This window comes from Myotis lucifugus, unplaced genomic scaffold (genome assembly GCF_000147115.1).
Source record: "Myotis lucifugus unplaced genomic scaffold, Myoluc2.0 scaffold_147, whole genome shotgun sequence".
NCBI lineage: Eukaryota > Metazoa > Chordata > Mammalia > Chiroptera > Vespertilionidae > Myotis > Myotis lucifugus.
In genome coordinates, this window is record NW_005871195.1 from 2,012,002 (window position 1) to 2,030,747 (window position 18,746).

Here is an 18,746-nt window from a genome sequence, read left to right on the forward strand (position 1 = left end):
CCAGTACACATTCCCAGTACACATCCCCCAGTACACATTCTCCAGTACACATCCCCCAGTACACATTCCCAGTACACATCCCCCAGTACACATTCCCAGTACACATCCCCCAGTACACATTCCCCAGTACACATCCCCCAGTACACATTCCCAGTACACATCCCCCAGTACACATTCCCAGTACACATTCCCCAGTACACATCCCCCAGTTCACATTCCCCAGTACACATCCCCCAGTACACATCCCCCAGTACACATCCCCCAGTACACATCCCCCAGTACACATTCTCCAGTACACTGCAGAACTGTAAGTCCCTCTTCCTACAGAATCTAGATTGGGATGGAGGAAACAAAAGCATCAAAATAGTAGGATTTTTGTCTTGCCCTTTTATTCTCAATAATTACATTGATCTTTGTTAATACACATTTGCATAACTCTTCTATGTACAAGAATATACATGTATATATATATATATATGTGTGTGTGTATAATATATACATATATATTATATAAATCCTCATATAAGGATATGTTTATTGATTTTAGAGAGACATTAAGTGAGAAAGAGGAGAGAAATATTGGTGTGTGAGAGAAACATCCATCAGTTGCCTCCTATATGAGCCCTGCCTGGGAATCTAACCCACGACCTTTTGGTATATGGGATGATGCTCCAACTAACTGAGCCACCCAGCCAGAGCCAAGAATATTTTAGAGGCTATCTTACTTCTTCTTTCTGGCCCAAGATACAATTACAGAAATTAATTTATCTCTCAAAAATCTAGCTAGTACCTAGTAATACTACTAATAATAGCATTCACTTGATATTTAATTCTTAGTATTTATGTCCAAACCCATTTCTAAACAATGCATAGATGTTTTGCATAGTTAGTCTTTACAGCAACCATATAAAGTAGTTTGAGAATCACCATTTTGACTGTTCATTATGAATTGAAAAAGATAGTCTTTTTTATCTGCTTTATTATCTCACTGACTCATGGCTGGAAGGATTCGGTGATTATCAGGTATTAAAACACAAAAGGTAGGATAGCAGGAAAAGCTGAAAAGACAGAGTGTGATCAGATTTATATTTATCACCCTAACAAAGGGCCTGGCACATGCTTGCTGCTAAAATATGTTCCTTGAATCATTTATAGGTACTATGCCGTGGACGTTTTGCCTTTACTGACTTTTCTAAGTGAGACGTTTAATGTTAGTGTTCTAAAAAATCCAAGAAAAGCCTGGTGAAATCTCATCATTTTCTGAACATCGTAGCCATGTTTATATGTAGCACCATCTGGTATCTGTCATTATCCACTTTGCATAGTTGCTTGTCTTTCTGTGCATGCATAATCCTTTTGTCTTCAACGAGATTACGGCCCCTCCATGGCAGGGACTGTGTTTTATAGTTGATCTCCCACTGTGTCTAAACTCGTGCCTGTTACTTAATGAATTTTGAGCAATTGGAATAATTAAAAATAATGTCATGCTTTCAGAGAGATGACAGAAACTAGCTCCCTGTGATGATAGTGGTGCTTTTTTATTCCTGTTAGTTCATTAAGCTATTCCAGAGCTCCGGGACTTCTAGAAAGGCATGGAGAGCATGCAGCCAAAGCCCTGAACTCTATTTTTACAGTCGTGTTGGGAGCTATGCTTATTGCCTATAATACTACAAACAGTAAATCCAAATCCCATCTTCCAGCATGAGAATGTGTTAAGGAGGCTTACTTGTCAATCAAGAATTGTATTAGAAGCAAGGCCGTGTGTGTCTTAAGAAATTAAGAATTTTTTTAAAAATTATACATTTAAAAATTAGCACCTGGAAGAAAATATTTGCAAACCATATGTATTATGATAAAAGACTCCTATCCAGAATGAATAAGGAATTCTTACAACTTAACCATAAAATTAAGAAATAAAAATGTACATTATCCAATTAAAAAGTAGTCAATTACTTGTATGGACATATCTCCAAAGAAGATATACAAATGGCCAATAAGCACATGAAAAAATGGTCAGTATCAGTAGGCATTAGGGAAATACAAATCAAAACCACAAAGCGGTAACACTTCCCACCCACTAGAATGACCATTAAAGCAAACACAAAAAAATAACAATAGTAAGTGAGAGAAATAGGACCCCTCATACATTGCTGCTGGACTGTAAAATAATGCAGGCCCTTTGGGAAAAAAGTTTGGCTATTTCTCAGTTAGACCTCAATTTCCCATGTGACCCAGCAATTTCACACAGATGTAAGGACTGAAAATATATGTCCACGGAAAAACTTGTGCACTGTTGTCCAGAGCAGCATTATTTATAATAATCTAAAAGTGGAAGCAGACCAAATCTTCATCCACTGATAAGTGAATAAACTTAATGTGGTATGTCCATACAATGGAGGAGTATTTGGCTATAAAAAGGAATGAACTTTTTTGGGTGATGAATATATTCTGGAATTAAGTAGCAAAAATGGTGTCACAATTTTGTGAATATACTAAGCACCACTGAATTATATACTTCAAAAGGGTGAACTTCATGGCATATACATTATATAACACTAAAGCTTTTAAATAAAAATTATGGAGTAAGTGACGAGGAAAAAAAATGGCCTAAAATGCTTTCTTAGGGAGGGGACAGTAAAAATAAAGCTTGTGATAAAAGAGTTTAATCTGATTTTCAATTATTGGCTTTTTCTGCTATGTGCTTCTTATATATTTTATTTTGATCATTAAAATTTGAGTGAAATGGGGAAAAATTCAGTACAGTTGGCCTTGCATAGTTTTGGGTTCTACATCTGCAAATTTAAACAACCTTAGGTCAAAAATATTTTCTAAAGTTACTTTGCTGCTGACATGTCCTACTCACACATAGTTAGGCCTACAGTGGTGCCCTATTCCAAAGGTGAAACATCTACAGGCATAGTTCCTTGTTATTATTCTCTAAACAATACAACATGACATCTATTTACATAGCATTCGCATTGTATAAGGTATTATAAGTAATGGAGAGATGATTTAATGTAATCAGGAAGATGTGTGTAAGTTATATACTAATACCTCATCATTTTATATAAGGGACTTGAGCACCCGTGGATTTTGGTATGTATGGGGGTCCTGGAACCAATCCTCCATGGATATTGAGGGCGCGAGGGCATTTCCCACAGATCTTCCATGATATGTGTCCTATAGTTTGCTTCAGGGTCGTGATCAAATAATGGTATCCCTCTGTATGAGAAATAAAACGCAATCCCTTCCTGACCCTTGGTGTTGAAACATTGCTCTTTCTCTTTCCCTAGGCGTCTCAATAATAATGAATTCACCGTATTGGAAGCTACAGGAATCTTCAAGAAACTTCCTCAGTTACGTAAAATGTAAGCCGTGCATTAGCCATCTTTGTGACTTTCTGTTGAGTTTTGTTGTGTTTTCCCCACCCCTTGGCAGTTTTATTTCGATTTCTTTGGAAATTGGAAAATATAAAAAATCCAGAGAAATGTTCCTATAATGACTACCTGTGGCACGAATTGAGGGTAATCTCTGAGAGGAACCAGAGTAATTGGCATTTTTCTGTATATTCCAATGATGCCAACTCCATTTCCATAGCAGAGCAGTGGCATCTTTCTGTAGCTCAGACAGCTGGTCTGCTGTGGGCCCACAGCAGGAATCCAGCATCTAAGCACATGGGTGGGGGGGGGGGGAGCGGGCAGTCATGTGTTGTAACTTCCTGTGCTATTCCCCAAACCGTGCTGTTATTTCTCTTTCAGCACTTTCATGTCAACTATTTGACTTTTTGCTTCATTAAACTTTCATTAGGAGATAGTCAAAATTAATAATTGCTAAACTGGCTTGATAGCTCATCTGTGTGACTACATATCTACAACTCATATTTCAAAATAATTTTCTCAGCTCAGCAGTTTCAGCAACATTCAAAACAGTACTCCACCCCCCCTGAGAATGAGGGGAGGGAGCCACAGGGCAGAGGCCAAGAGTCCATGGAGCACCCTCCTCATAGGAGAGAGGGAAGGAGCATTCTTCCATGATACCCGTGCTCTTATACACGTAACTGGCCCACGGTCACAGAGACTATAAGAGGCAGAGAGGACTAAAACTACTTTTGTGTGCTTGACCCCAGGGTTATATACTGTCTCCCAAAGAGTTTCTACTGGCTTAGTTGTCCTCCTTTTTCTCTGACGTGAACTGCTCTTTTTTGTTGTTGTTGTTATTGTCTAGCTATAAGGTTCCCTTCTATACAATATATATTTTTTGAGAAGCTACTATGGGCAATGTTCTGAGAGGCATAAAATGATACGTAAAAATCACCCTTGTTCTGTGGACATTCCTGGTCTTGGAATGAGCAGTGAGAAAGAGAAAGGTGTTGCCTCAACTGGACATCCAGGCAAACATTGTAGTCTTTCATATCACACAAAATTCTGACAGTGGAGTTGGTTGTTTTGACCCATTTTTCCATGAGAAATTTCCCTGGGAACAAACTTATATTTGGATGTATCTCTGAAGCTATGTAAATGCTGGTATATTTTAGCCCACCCTCCTTTTTACTCAGTTGCCTTCTTTTAGTCGTTAATTCAGGAATACTTTTTAATCAGGAGCATTTCTTTGAAAAGTTCCTCATTAAGTTTTGTGGCAAACAAAGGTTTATTCAACTCAATACCTGACCTCAAGAATTGTATACTCCTAGAGACCCATTCAGATCATGTTGACAATGACCAGGCTGGTATTTTTCACCATAAACATTACCCCTCAGAAGTGTTATGGCTTTGGCTTGGTAAAATCCCAAAGCGGTGTCCCTTCAGAGCCCTGGGCAGGGCAGAGATTGGAGATGGTGGGAGACTGTTCAGCAGGAGAAAATAATCAAACATGTCTCGGTGCCCTCATTGTGAGAAAGAGATTGTGTAAAACCTGTGTTTCAACACTTTTTATTTAGAAACTTTAGCAACAATAAGATTACAGACATTGAAGAGGGAGCTTTCGAAGGAGCATCTGGTGTAAATGAAATACTTCTCACTAGTAATCGTTTGGAAAATGTGCAGCATAAGATGTTCAAGGGATTGGAAAGCCTCAAAACATTGTAAGTATTCTCATCGCGTTGTGATTCTTCTACAGGATTGTACTTCATGGTCGTTACAATCCTGGGAGGGGATGGAGATTCCATTCTTCCTCATCACCCCAGCCATAGCTCGCTCTCTCTCTTTCTCTCTCTCTAACTCTCTCTCTCTCTCTCTCTCTCTCTCTCTCTCTCTCTCTCTCTCTCTCTCTCACACACACACACACACACACACACACGTTGTTTGTGGATGCAGATTGTCTATTCCTCTAATACCTTGACTTCTGCATGTTGCCTGCAGAAGAGGAAAAGGGTCTCTCCTGGCTGCGATTCCACAACAAGAAGGTCTTTGCTCTACTCCTTGTGGAGCTTAAATCCTCTGATCAGCCTCAGAACAATGGTTCTTCTTCCTTTTCCTCAAATCCCTCCTTCTAAGACTCTGTCTTGGACCCAGGTCCCTGGCTTCAGCATCTGCTCCAGCCGCCTGGCAGAATATCATTTCACCGGGGGAACCCCTCTGGCTGCCCTGCAAGGTCTTAGTGCAAAAGACACTGACTGGTGTTGGAACTTTGACTACCAATTTCAAAGCAAATATGCCAAGGGTTACGAGTACTCACTTGCCCCGGGGTTGTGAGCTTGGGGAAAGGAAATTCTGTATGTTTCTAAAAGGTTGCTGGCCAAGGAGGATGGAATCGGATTGATTCCTAAGGACAACGCTAGAGTGACTTGGATTTCTACAGAGCACTTGTGTACTTTTCATAATCTCCAAAGTATGTAATTATGTTTGACAAAAGTGGTGGCCTGAACATTGGAAGAGACACAAAGCAAACTCTGAAGACAGCAGGAAACTCTTTGTCACCAAGCTGCAGCCCTGGCAATGGTAGTGGAGAGGGGCCCCAGCTCCACTGTCTCCCCTAAACCCTCTCCTCTCCCTCAGCCCTCAGAGCCACAACCAGGGCACTGAGAGCCTGGAAGTCCATGACCTGCTCTTTCTCACGGGCAGAGAGCTCTCCTCCAGTCAGTGGGGATGTTGCTGGCATCCCAATTTCAAATCCTGCTCAACAGCCTCTGCCCAGGGAAGTAGAATTGTGCTCCTTGAGGCACAGCCTGGAACCTAACCATCCGGCAGGACCCAGCTGCCACCTGCTGACCCCTCTCGTGGGTAACTTGGAGCCTCTTCAAGATGTTATGCAAATATTCAAATATTCCTTCAGCCTTTTAGGACAGAGATACTGAGTGTGTAGAAGAAGGCAGAAAAGCTATACCATGGATGGCTGCATCTACTCCTGCCCCCTCTCCCTACCCCCAAGCTGTCTCAGGTAACTCAGCAAAATGCAGATCCTGCAGCAAGCAGAATTCTTCCTTCGGAGACAATAGTTGAGGGACTCCTTGTCATTGGAACCTTCTTGAACGGGCAGTAGGAGGAACAGGAACTGTAACTCCAATTGTATTGGTCTGTCCTGGGCTGTCGTCATGAGAAACCAGACCCGATGACTTAAACAACAGGAATTTGTTTTCTCACAGTTCTGGAAGTCCAAGGTCAAGGTGCTGAGAGGGTTGGTTTCTGGGGAAGGCTCGTTTGTTGGCTTTTAGATTGCCATCTTTTCGCTGTGTTTTTATTGACCTTTCCTCTGTCATGGAGGGACAGAGAGCTCTGTGTCCCTTTCTCTTACAAGGACACCAGTCCTATCCTATTAGGACCCCGCCCGTAAGATCTCATTTAACCTTATCTACCTCCCTAAAAGCCCTCTTTCCAATGCAATCACATTGGGTATCAAGGGCTTCAACATATGAATTTTAGAGGAACACAGCTCCATTCATAACACCACAGCAAAGACCTTATCAAAACATTTCTTCTGACTAGTTTCATTCACAGGATTCATCTTTCTCCTTCATTATGTTCCTAGCCCTGTTTTTGTACCTCTTAAGTTTGGGCACCTCAGCCAGACATCCAACTGGCTCACTCCTTAATCCCACTGTATCACAACGAACATAACGGAGCATTCAGAGCCAAGCTCGGGGTAGTCAGAGGCCTCAGGCAGCTTTATCTGGACCTTATATTCCGCTCAGTGGTAACTTTCAGCTTGGAGCTATAAAGATTTTCGCAAGACACCCCCACTGTCCCCCAAGTTCTTAACCCTCCGGGACTACTAAATCTCTTAGCAGCGCATGTCCATATTTCAGTGAGTCTTGGTTTGAATCCCCGCTCCCAGGTGAAAGGTGGTAGGGATTTTTGTAGTGACAGAAAGCTAAGCTTTCTTCACCTCCTCCCAGGCGTTCCTCACTCCAACAGGAGTGAGACCAAGCGCTCTTCATTCTTTATGGTGAAGGGTGGAGCTGATAGAAATACTTTCCGTTGTGCCTTTGTGCCATCGCGTAAAATGATGTCTTCATGAGGGCTTCATCCTTTCTTCTTACCCATGAGTTGGCAGGATGCAGAAGTGGGTGTTTCTTATTTATTCTAGGAATTTAAAGGAACACTTTGGTGTTCATTTGTTCTGCCTCTTTTTTTTACATCTTGCAATCTTCAGAGTCATCAACTGACAATTAGAAAAATTAAGGGGAAAAAATGAACTTTTCAGCATTTATGAGTACGACTTATGGCAATGACTCATTTTGACGTGGGGATTTTAGAAACCTTCTGCAATTTTTCTAAGCCCCACAAATAATCAGTTTTTTTAAAAAAAATCAAGAACAGAGCCAAAACTTGAGCACAGTGTTAATCCTATTAATGACTAAAAAAAAAGAAAGAAAAAAAATGGTCAGAATTGTCTAAAGAGAAGACCCCTTTCACCTTCACTGTGAACAACTGAGATCTTTATTGCTTCTTTTAAGTTCTGGACTTAAAACAATGAAGCAGTTTTCATAATTAAAATGATGTGTGCAGGCTCTGTGGACGTTCAGTCAAGTTTGACTCCCCCGCTGATGTTGACACTGACTTGGCCTGTAAGTCCTTGAGATGCCCTTCATCCTTCATCTGCTGTGGTTATTGATTCTGTTCTGCCTCCTTTCTGTTCAGCCTTCAATGCAGTACTGCAGTGAATACACAGGTCACAGGGCCTTGCGGGCTCACAGAGCTGCAGGTGCCTTAGGACGTTATGTAATCAGGCAAACAAAATTATGCCATCCAAGGGACGCATCCTCCCCTCATCAGGTGGGGTTGGAAATCCACACCTAGGCTCACCTTGCTTTTTGTAACTGAGGGTAATCATTGTTTTATTTTTGCACAAGGCTCTCAGTGCATAGCCACAGGGCTTCCTAATGACTAGAGAACATTCAGGAAACAGTCCTGACCGCTACAGATTTGCAAAGAGGGGTTATCTTGGTCCTCAAATAGGCAAAAGTGATTGCCTGATGCTTTATCTCCATAACAATGTTCTCTTTTTCCCCCCTCAGGATGTTGAGAAGTAATCGCATCAGCTGTGTGGGGAATGACAGCTTCATAGGGCTGAGTTCTGTGCGGCTGCTTTCCTTATATGATAATCAAATTACTACGATTGCACCAGGGGCCTTTGACACTCTCCATTCCTTATCTACTCTGTGAGTATGAAAAATAGTCTTCATCTGTGTATTACTTGGGCCTCTGTGTTACATTTATTACTTTCATTGATAGCACTTTAACGCACTGTTAGGCATTTCATAAAAATGTGATCAAGGATTAAGTGGTGGTGGTGTTTTGTTTTGTGGTGTGTTTTTTTTAAGACAAATTTCTTCATGTTAAACTTATTTTAACTTTCTCTAAAAAGACTACCTACTATCTTATATGAAAATGTAACCAAGATCATAGTATTGTTCAATCAGTTTTTTTTAATAATAATGTGCTGTGGCTTCATTTTGAAATTTTAATTTTATTATAACTCGACTGTGCTGCAAGCAAAGGAAATGCTGTAGCTTTCCCTGAGTGTTTCTGCACGGGCATCTCTTCAGTATAAGTATCATCCAAACAGAGTTGATAGGGTCATTTCCACCACCCCATGTTCAAGGGCCATTCACAGTGACAGGGGCTGCATCGGGGTGACCTGACCAGCAAGAAGGGCTGTTCACTAGAGGGCGTTAACTGTGACATTAGGAAAATATTAAAGAAATAGGTTGAGCCTTTCCAGAAGGATATGTTATGTAGGTTAGGTCTAGACCAGGGGTGGGCAAACTTTTTGACTCGAGGGCCACAATGGGTTCTTAAAGTCATTTCCACCACCCCATGTTCAAGGGCCATTCACGGTGACAGGGGCTGCATCGGGGTGACCTGACCAGCAAGAAGGGCTGTTCACTAGAGGGCGTTAACTGTGACATTAGGAAAATATTAAAGAAATAGGTTGAGCCTTTCCAGAAGGATATGTTATGTAGGTTAGGTCTAGTCTAGACCCAGAACTTAGAAAGTGTCAAACACACACACACACACCCTCTCCAAACAATGCATTGCAAGCATATTACATATCACTATCTAAGAAGCAGTGCTTGAAAATATAAATATTACAAATCAAATCAGATTCTCCTGTAATGGTGACATACTAGTCTAACTCTAAAGGTAGTTAGAAAGAACAAAAAAAGAAGGGGGGGGGAGCATGTTCAACATAGCTCAAGTTGCTGAAGAAATAATTTGAGGAAAGCATCCCTCCATCAGGAAAGTACTTGATCCCCTTCCCACATAAAGTGCGACATTTTACATGGGGTGACTAATTTGTGCATATTAAACATGGCATGTTTATAAATAATGGGATCGTCAATAGGTTTGTGCTGAAGTGGTGAGATGCCAAAAGTGCGGAGATTTGTAGAAGTGAATTCATTTTTATAACTGGCATTTAATCAACTCAGCTGTCAGCTTCGATGGGAAACCTATTCTCTTGAGCAAATAAGAAATGGAAATCTTGAAATGACAAATTAATGAAATAGCTGTTGTCAGGTTAAACTCAATAATATAAGGTAATCAGCCTTCATCTTTATATTAAGTTGCTGCATTATCAGGGCAGGGGAGTCTGACAGCAGCTCAGACCTCAGATAAGTTTAAATGATCTCTAAATGAGCTATCCCTCAGGATCCACTGCATAAGCCCTAAATTGCTGCTTTCACTTTATTTTTTGCATGAAATTATTTGAAAGAATTCCGCATATGAAAGTCTTGTTATTTTGCAAATTTTACACATAAATATTTTAGCAAAAAAAATGCATCCCATATATTGTGATGGGGTATGAATCGGGGGCTGGGGGGCATTATGAAACATAAGGAACCATTTCAGCAGAAATCGTGTGGGAAGTGGTAGAATGGGGTTTTGAGAAATAAGGAGGTTTCTTTTTTAAGAAACCCTGACTGAACTCAACTCTGCATTGCTTGCATGTGGCGCTTAGAAACCTCTTGGCCAATCCTTTCAACTGTAACTGCTACCTGGCTTGGTTGGGAGAATGGCTCCGGAAGAAAAGAATTGTAACGGGCAACCCTCGCTGTCAGAAACCCTACTTCCTCAAGGAGATCCCCATCCAGGATGTGGCCATTCAAGACTTCACCTGCGATGATGGTAAGAAGGCCGCGCCCAGCCTGTGGTCCCCAGGCGTCCAGTGACTGTGCTGATGCTAAGGGTGCAGCTGCCCAGCGTATCCGCCCAAAGATAGTCCTGGCGCATCTTTTTCGTTGCTTTGTTACGTTTTAGCCAGAGGACACTTCCTTTCTCAGAGGGCACCTTCCTATCCAAACCTACTTTGTGCTTTTGAAGGCTGTAGATTTTCCAGTTTCCAACTGGCAGTTGGTACTGTTTTTACAGCTTCATTTTAACATTTCTTTATTACCCTAAGCATCTCTTCTAGTAGCTATCATTTCCAAATGAGAAAAGCAATTGACTTCTAAAATAGAAATGCTAGGAAATCCAACAAAAGTAATAATTTTCGCTTTTTCATGCACTCTATGTATCATGGCATTTTATTGGAGTAACCCTGTCAGTACACGAAACAGGTTCTGTAATTATTGCCAGTGAATACAGAACTGATTTGAGTTCATACTTTAAAATGAAGGACCCTGCCTGGCTGGCGTGGCTCCCCAGTGTGGGACATGCAGAAAGCAGCCGATCAATGATTCTCTCTCATCATTGATGATTCTATCTCTCTCTCCCTCCCTCTCCCTTCCGCTCAGAAATCAATAAAAATATATTTTTAAAAATGAGGGACCCACACCATTTTTGCGAAACATTTGAAATAATTCTGTCCCTTTATGCCTCTTCATGTCTGTCTCCTTAATTCAGTTAACACATAGATTCTAATTAAAAGTGTAATTTATATAAATAACTGCACAAAGACAGTAACTATTATCATTGTATTGATGATACACCCTGGACATTATTTTCTGGAATTCTGCCCTCGGCTGTCTGGAAATGGAGCTGTATGAAACGTATGGTGTCTGTAAATCCTTACTGCCCTCCACCTCCGTGATTATATGGCCCGAGATGGGTGCTTGTTACGTTAATTTAAAGCCATAAAATCATTTCTAACCTCTTCAAAGCTGCAAATCTGGGTTTTCCTGTATGTCTTTTGGCAATTTAGGAAATGATGACAATAGCTGTTCCCCACTGTCCCGCTGTCCCGCGGAGTGCACCTGCTTGGACACAGTGGTCCGATGTAGCAACAAGGGCTTGAAGGGTTTGCCCAAAGGAATCCCAAGAGATGTCACTGAATTGTAAGTAAAGCTTGTCTGTCTTTCTTTTCTGAATATTGAATATGTCATACTCCAAGGGAAATGGGCTTCACACCGAAGTTTTTACAGTCCTGTTCGCAGATTACATTCTAGGGGCCATTAATTAGTATCACATAAAACCTTAAACAAATAATACGAAAGCTAGTTCAGAGACCTTGGGAGATGCCGGTTGTGTGTGTTTCTCTTCTTTCACTGCAGGATTTCTCAGTGCCTTTATTATGCCAAGGTGCACTGTGGAGCTCCAAGAGAAGGTGGTAAAATGTGAGGTAGCTCCCATACTTACTTGTTTCTATAGCCCTTTTCCCATGGAGTATGTTGCAGGACTCATCCAGTGCACCGTGGGAAATGCTGTATATTTAGTTTATCTGCAGTGTCAGGATATCCCATTTGGTTAAGTATCCCTTACCACTGTGTCTCCTGGGAGAACATCTCACCATATGTGGTGCATTAACATCTGGGAGGTGGGAGAAGCTGGCATAATCCTGAAAAAGAAATGTGTGACTACCCTTTGGACTTGAATCAGAGTCCCTCGGTTTGTAAAGGGTGTGGGGCCAGTTATCTCTAACATTTTCATTACTGACATTTAACCACAGAGTACATTGCCAAGGCACAATATCCAGACACTAAGCACCACCCACACCTCCTTAGCGGCCTCGTGCTATGTGCTGCTCTGTGTGGGAAATAGAATAAATCAGAGACTAGACTGCTTAAACGGTCTGCATGCGTGCTCTGTTCCATTCCTTCATCTGTGTACCATGGGCCATGTACACATGCCTGACATGCAATTAAGTTATTTTGCCTCATTGATTTTTGTCTCTATGGAACCATGCATCAAAAACGATTTAAGTCCAACTCTACCTCATGCAAATGCGTACCTGTCATTAATGCAGATGCATCCAAGTACCCCCAATGAGCAGCTTTGATAAACTTTGGTCCACGCGGAACACTCTTAATGAGGTTTAAGGAGATGCCACTTCAGTTGTCAGAAAACTTGTTTTCAAATCCTGTGCAGTTCTCTGAATCTTAATTTGGTCCTGAATGGAACGCTTAGACAGAAACCGTGCGATCTTAGCATGTGTGCACAGAAGGTCCCTCTCGGATTTGAATAGTTGTGAGGTGATCGGTTTCTCTCTCTGACTACCAGTCGCAGTTGTTAGTTAATGATAAGCACTGTTTTTTTGTGTGTATGTGGTGTGTAATTAAAGACTTAATTCTCACTTTAATGTGTATTTAGTTCAGAAGGTTTCCCTCCATTCAGCGTTGGGAAGCTAGATGCCTATGGAATAGTCTGTATGCATTGATTCTAGGTGCACCCCACCAAGGACATAGCATACCATTCAGATTGTCTTGATGCTAAATCTCTTCTTGGACCATTTAACTGGCTATCTCTTAGTCATTTTACCTGGTTCCCATTAAATAATTTTGACCTTGATTTTTGAAAACAATTTGCCCGGCTGGCATGGCTCAGTGGTTGAACGTTGACCCATGAACCAGGAGGTCATGGTTCTATTCCTGGTCAAGACACATGCCCCAGTTGTGGACTCCATACTCAGTGGGGGGGGTGCAGTAGGCAGCCAATCAATGACTCTTTGACTCTTTGTCATCATTGATGTTTCTCTCTCTCTCCCTCTCTCTTCCTCTCTGAAATCAATAAAATATATTTTAAAAATCATTAAAATATTTAACATTCTTTCATTTCCTTACTAAACCATATTTGAGAACCTGTTTGATCCATGTCCTGTCTATGCCATTTCCGTGTTTCTTTTATCATGTAGTCAAGCCTTCCATCTATTTCTCTACAAATGTTTTAAAGTAATCTCTTTTGCTACAGAAAATAGATTTCAGAGATGAAAAGAATGAACTCATCTCTTGTAAATTCTAGGTTTACTCCCCCAGAGAGCTTATTCTTAGAACCACACTGAGTCAGCAGTATTTCTCTTTATATATGCTTGTATTAGAAAAATGCCATGTGCTTATTTTATTGAATTATTAAAGAATTTGGTGAAATAATGTTGGTGGAAAATGTTAAACAAACGGTATCTATTATTTTTAATCAGTTCCATATAATTTCCCTCTTAGATTGTTTTACATGTAAACATGCATAGCACTACATTCTGGAATGAAGGGAGAGTGTTGAAGTACATGGGATTATGCTGCCCTCTAGTGGTAACAAGAAAACATTTATCTACAAGAAGAAAGGAGGGAGAGGAGTTGAAATATAGTCAGAAATTTTGAGTAGGCATAAGGACTCATCTCATGTGCTGGCTCTTAATCAAATATTTACTATGTACTTTGATAATTTGTGATTTTTTCATAACTGCTTTTGTTTTGAAATAGTTGAAATAGACTGTTATCTTAGGCAATTTCTCAGTTATTGCTGTATTCTGCAAAAAATATAACCTCAACCCCGGATCTTGAGATTGGCCCCAACACTGAGGCAGGAGGGGGGTCACATGCCCCTGCGCCAGAATTGATTGTGGGCACTTCTGTACAAATGACCCAAGTTAGTGAAAGAATGTTTACCCCTCCCCATCTATATTCTGGGAGAGAAGAGCCTGGGAGGAGACAGAATTGTGTGTGTGTGTGTGTGTGTGTGTGTGTGTGTGTGTGTGGACACGTACACGCACACGCACACACGTGTGTGAGTTATCATGGATATTTAAGCATTCCTTTGCTTTTGTGTCTTGCCAGTTAGCCCAGAGCCTATCTATTCTCTGATTATTCTGCTGACTCTCATCAGAAATGGACAATTTACTTACATATGGTTATTTGATTATTACTTTTGCATATAGATGCTATTTTTGTGCACTTGGTAAATGTGATTTTCTAAGAAACCTCCTACAAGTAATACCAGCAAGTAGATATACAACGGTAAAAACTATTTTAAGGTATTATTAATTGAAATCTACTTCTGTTTAAATTCCCAAATATCTCCTTTACAACATTCATTGTTGTTTACTAATATGCTGGTAATATTACGGCGGTAAAGAGTGGTCTCGCCCTCGGCAGCAAGGTTCTGCCCGTAGGGGGTGCCTTTCATGGTACTGCCTCCACATAAACACAAGCAAAGTGGGGTTTGACTACAAATGTGCTTATTTGAATGAACCTTCTTGCTGACAAGAAAATGGCTGGACACATGCCTGCCTTCTCAGAAAACCACGAAGAACTGGACTCGCCAGTCTCTCCTGGATTTTAGAATTTAGCCCAAGTGATCCACAAAAGAATCTGCTGGATTGGACAAAGCAATTTTTTCTTTTTCTCTTCAATAGCAATCTCAGCTAGGAACATGACATCTTTGTTTTAAATATCTTTTATTGATTTCAGAGAGGAAGGGAGAGGGAGAAAGAGATAGAAACATCAATGATGGGAGAGAAATATAGAAACATCAGTGATGAGAGAGAGTCATCAATTGGCTGCCTCCTGCACGCCCCACACTGGGGATCGAACCTGCAACCAGGGCATGTGCCATGACCAGGAATCAAACCACTCAACGCTCAACCACTGAGCCACGCCGGCTGGGATATGAACATGACATCTTGAAGTCAAAATTACTAAGTGCTTTCTTACCTCCAATAAAAGTGAAATATTCTTCAACTATTCTAGGATACACTACTGTTACTTTTTAAAAATATGCCCTAGCCGGCTTTGCTCAGTAGTTAGAGCATCAGCCCATGGACTGAAGGGTCCCTGTTTCACTACCCAGTCAAAGTCACATACCTCAGTTGCAGGTTCTATCCCCAGCCCCTTTCCAGGAGAGCGTAGGAGGCAACAAATAAATGTGTTTCTCTCACATCCATGCATTTCCACCTTTTTCTTCCTTCCTTTCTTTCTTTCTTTCTTTCTTTCTTTCTTTCTTTCTTTCTTTCTTTCTTTCTTTCCTACTTTCTTTCTTCCTTCCTTCCTTCCTTTCTTTCTTCCTTCCTTCCTTTCTTCCTTCCTCTCTCTCTCTCTCTCTCCCCTCCCTCCTTCCCTTCCTTTCTCCTTCCTTCCCTTCCTTCCTCTCTCTCTCTTTCTCTCTCTCTCTCTTTCTAAAGATGAATGGAAAAGATATCATCAAATGAGGATTAAAATAATAATAATAGGAATAATAATAATATTGTTTTCTTGTTTTTAGATACCTGGATGGGAATCAATTCACATTGGTTCCGAAGGAACTCTCTAACTACAAACATTTAACACTTATGTAAGTACCGTATGTTTCTGCCTTTGACTTCTCATTCTGTTTCATGAAAATGGGATAGCAGGGGCAGAGATGTAGTGAGCCTTCTGGATAATATAACTCACAGTCAGAGACTCCCCCTCGCTCACCTGGTTCTGGATCGCTAGCTCTGGCTTCACTGTGTATCAGTCCGGACATGGCGAGGCCTAGAAAAGGTCCTCTCGTCAAAGTACAAATACGGTTAAGTCTGTGTATCAAAGGATTGTAAAGATTTGGCAAGAAGGGTACTACTATTCATAATGAATATGGGCTATTTTATACAAGCCAAGGAAAGGTAGAAAAACATATTTTTATTCTTGACTTTAAACAAGAGATAGTAGATGATTGTAATCTCACTGGAAACATAAATCTAGTTTATTAGGTTTGATTCTCTTTATATAATAAATTATGAATTGTTATGGGCTTCCAGTATTCAAATTCATTTTATAAAATCTATGTTTACTTCTACAGTATTTAAGAAAATGTGACAAAGACGCTGACATTCTGAGTATAAATTTCAAAACACTGTTGTTGTTGTTTTAGTTTGGTTTGATGTCCTAAGACAATAACTTTTTCTCATTCATGTATGTAAATAATTTTTTACCATTTTAAAGTAGATATAAGATTATATTTAAGCACACAAAAATTTCTATCTAGTTATGTGCAAAATGCTTTTAAAAATATATAACCTCACCCAATATAATGTCACAATTAGAGTAGCCTTGATAGAAACTGATAATATTTCTCACAAAACAAAATATTAGCAACAATAGTGAATGTAAAGGGAAATACTTTTATCTTGTTTAAGTCTATCTGGTTTTAGAGTAAATATGACTGGCTTAGGAGGCAGATTTCTATTATTCCTATAATAAGGAGGTTATTCCTAATTGGTGAATTCTAGAAACCGAGGTAGCAGAAGATGTTGAATTTCTCAATGTAAACATTGCCCTCTGGCAGCGATTTTCAAGTGGAGTGCTACAAGAATTTTTAAAACATGCTATGCCTGACTATTTAGCCAGGGGCACTGATATCTTTTCCCTTTGGTTGTCAAATTTAAAAAATGACAATAGCCAACACAACAATAGCCAACAATTTTGAATGTATCAAAATTATACCTCTTTCTGCCCTGGCCAGTGTTGCTCAGTGGTTGGAATGTCGGCCCATGCACTGAAGGGTCATGGGTTTGATTCCTACTCAAGGGGCACGTACCTGGTTTGCAGGTTCTATATCCAGCCCCAGATGGGGCACATGTGGGGGGAAAACAATAATGTGTCTCTCTCACATTATTGGTTTCCTTCCCTCCCTCCCTCCCTCCCTCCCCGGCTTCCCAAAAAAAATAACTCACATAAATGAGTGAGGATTAACAACAACATGAGTGAGGATTAACAACAACAAAGGTATACCTATTTTTTGTGAAGTCGGCAAACATTATAATATAGTTGTGGTGTTCTGCAGAATTTTAATAATGAGTTTGTGCGCCATGAAATGAAAAAAGGTTGAAAATTGCTGCCCTAGGGAGGTGGAGGTTAGTTAAGATGATGCTTACGATTTTCAATTTTCCTTAAAAATACAGGAAAACACTTTGTAAGAAGCAACCAGGATTGTTTAGATGACAAACTATGAAATTAAGGAAAAAGGAATACCCTCCAAGGCGCCTTGTTCTGCCCTAGTTATTTGTTTAACAGCAGCAACAAGCGATTACGTGCATTTTGTTCTGTTAAATAAACCTTTAAATTGCTGCAGTTTCCAAAGGGTCACTGGAGCAGATTCGGGTCATTTGCAGGACAGTGCGTAATTATTAAAAACCAATTTGAAAATGAAAAATGAGACTTTGTAGATCCACAAATGGTTTCACCAAGGAGTCATTTTGCTGATATAGATATATTTATTTCCTTTTAAAAGTTAGGTATAGTACTTCAGCAGTTGAGAACATGGATTTTAGAGCTTCCATAACATCCCTACTATTTTCATAATTTAATAGGTCCATTTTACTGATACTTTTGGTGCTTTAATAAAGGAATGGATAATTAGCTATTCTGGATCTTGCATTTAACGATTCATATATTTTACTTCAAAAAAATTTGTGAATATAAATACACACACATAAATTAACATAAATTATATCCTAAATTATTTATTCATGAATTTTCCTCTTATTTATATATTTGGCATTTTGCTTTAGGAAAACATTAGTGAATATATACACCTTCACTAATATCTGTGTCATTGTTGAATATATGGAAGTGTATATATTCATAATTTTTCCTAAAGTAAATGCAAAATATGTATATGTATATGTTATATATGATTATATTTCATTATATATTACTAGAGGCCCCGTGCACAAAAATTTGTGCACTCGGGGTGGGGGTCATTCAGCCCAGCCTGTGCCCTCTTGCAGTCTGGGACCCCTCAGGGGATGACCACCTGCTGGCTTAGGCCTGCTCCCCGGGGGGTTGGGCCTAAGCTGGCAATCAGACATCCCTCTGGCAGCCCAGCAGCCCTCGGGGTATGTCCACTTGCCAGCGGGGAGCAGACCTATGCTGCAGTCAGACATCCTTAGCGCTGCTGAGGAGGCAGGAGAGGCTCCCACCACCACCGCTGTACTGGCAGCCATCAGCCTGGCTTGTGGCTGAGCAGAGCTCCCCCTGCGGGAGCGCACTGACCACCAGAGGGCAGCTCCTGCATTGAGTGTCTGCCCCCTGGTGGTCAGTGTGTGTCATTGTGACCAGTCATTCCCAGTCTTTCTGCTGTTAGGGTCAGTTTGCATATCACCCTTTTACTATATAGGATAGAGGCCTGGTGCACAGGTGGGGG

The 18,746-nt window shown here is 40.5% G+C and overlaps 1 protein-coding gene across 1 annotated transcript in view; it reads left to right on the forward strand.

Annotated features, from left to right (window-relative positions):
- The window catches only part of SLIT2 (slit guidance ligand 2), a 350,885-nt gene that overhangs the window by 257,102 nt on the left and 75,037 nt on the right, over window positions 1-18,746 (forward strand). Inside the window, 7 exon segments of the mRNA XM_023759096.1 lie at window positions 238-307; window positions 3,294-3,368; window positions 4,937-5,080; window positions 8,453-8,596; window positions 10,399-10,565; window positions 11,581-11,713; window positions 15,846-15,914. Of these exon segments, the coding sequence (XP_023614864.1) occupies window positions 238-307; window positions 3,294-3,368; window positions 4,937-5,080; window positions 8,453-8,596; window positions 10,399-10,565; window positions 11,581-11,713; window positions 15,846-15,914 (802 nt within the window).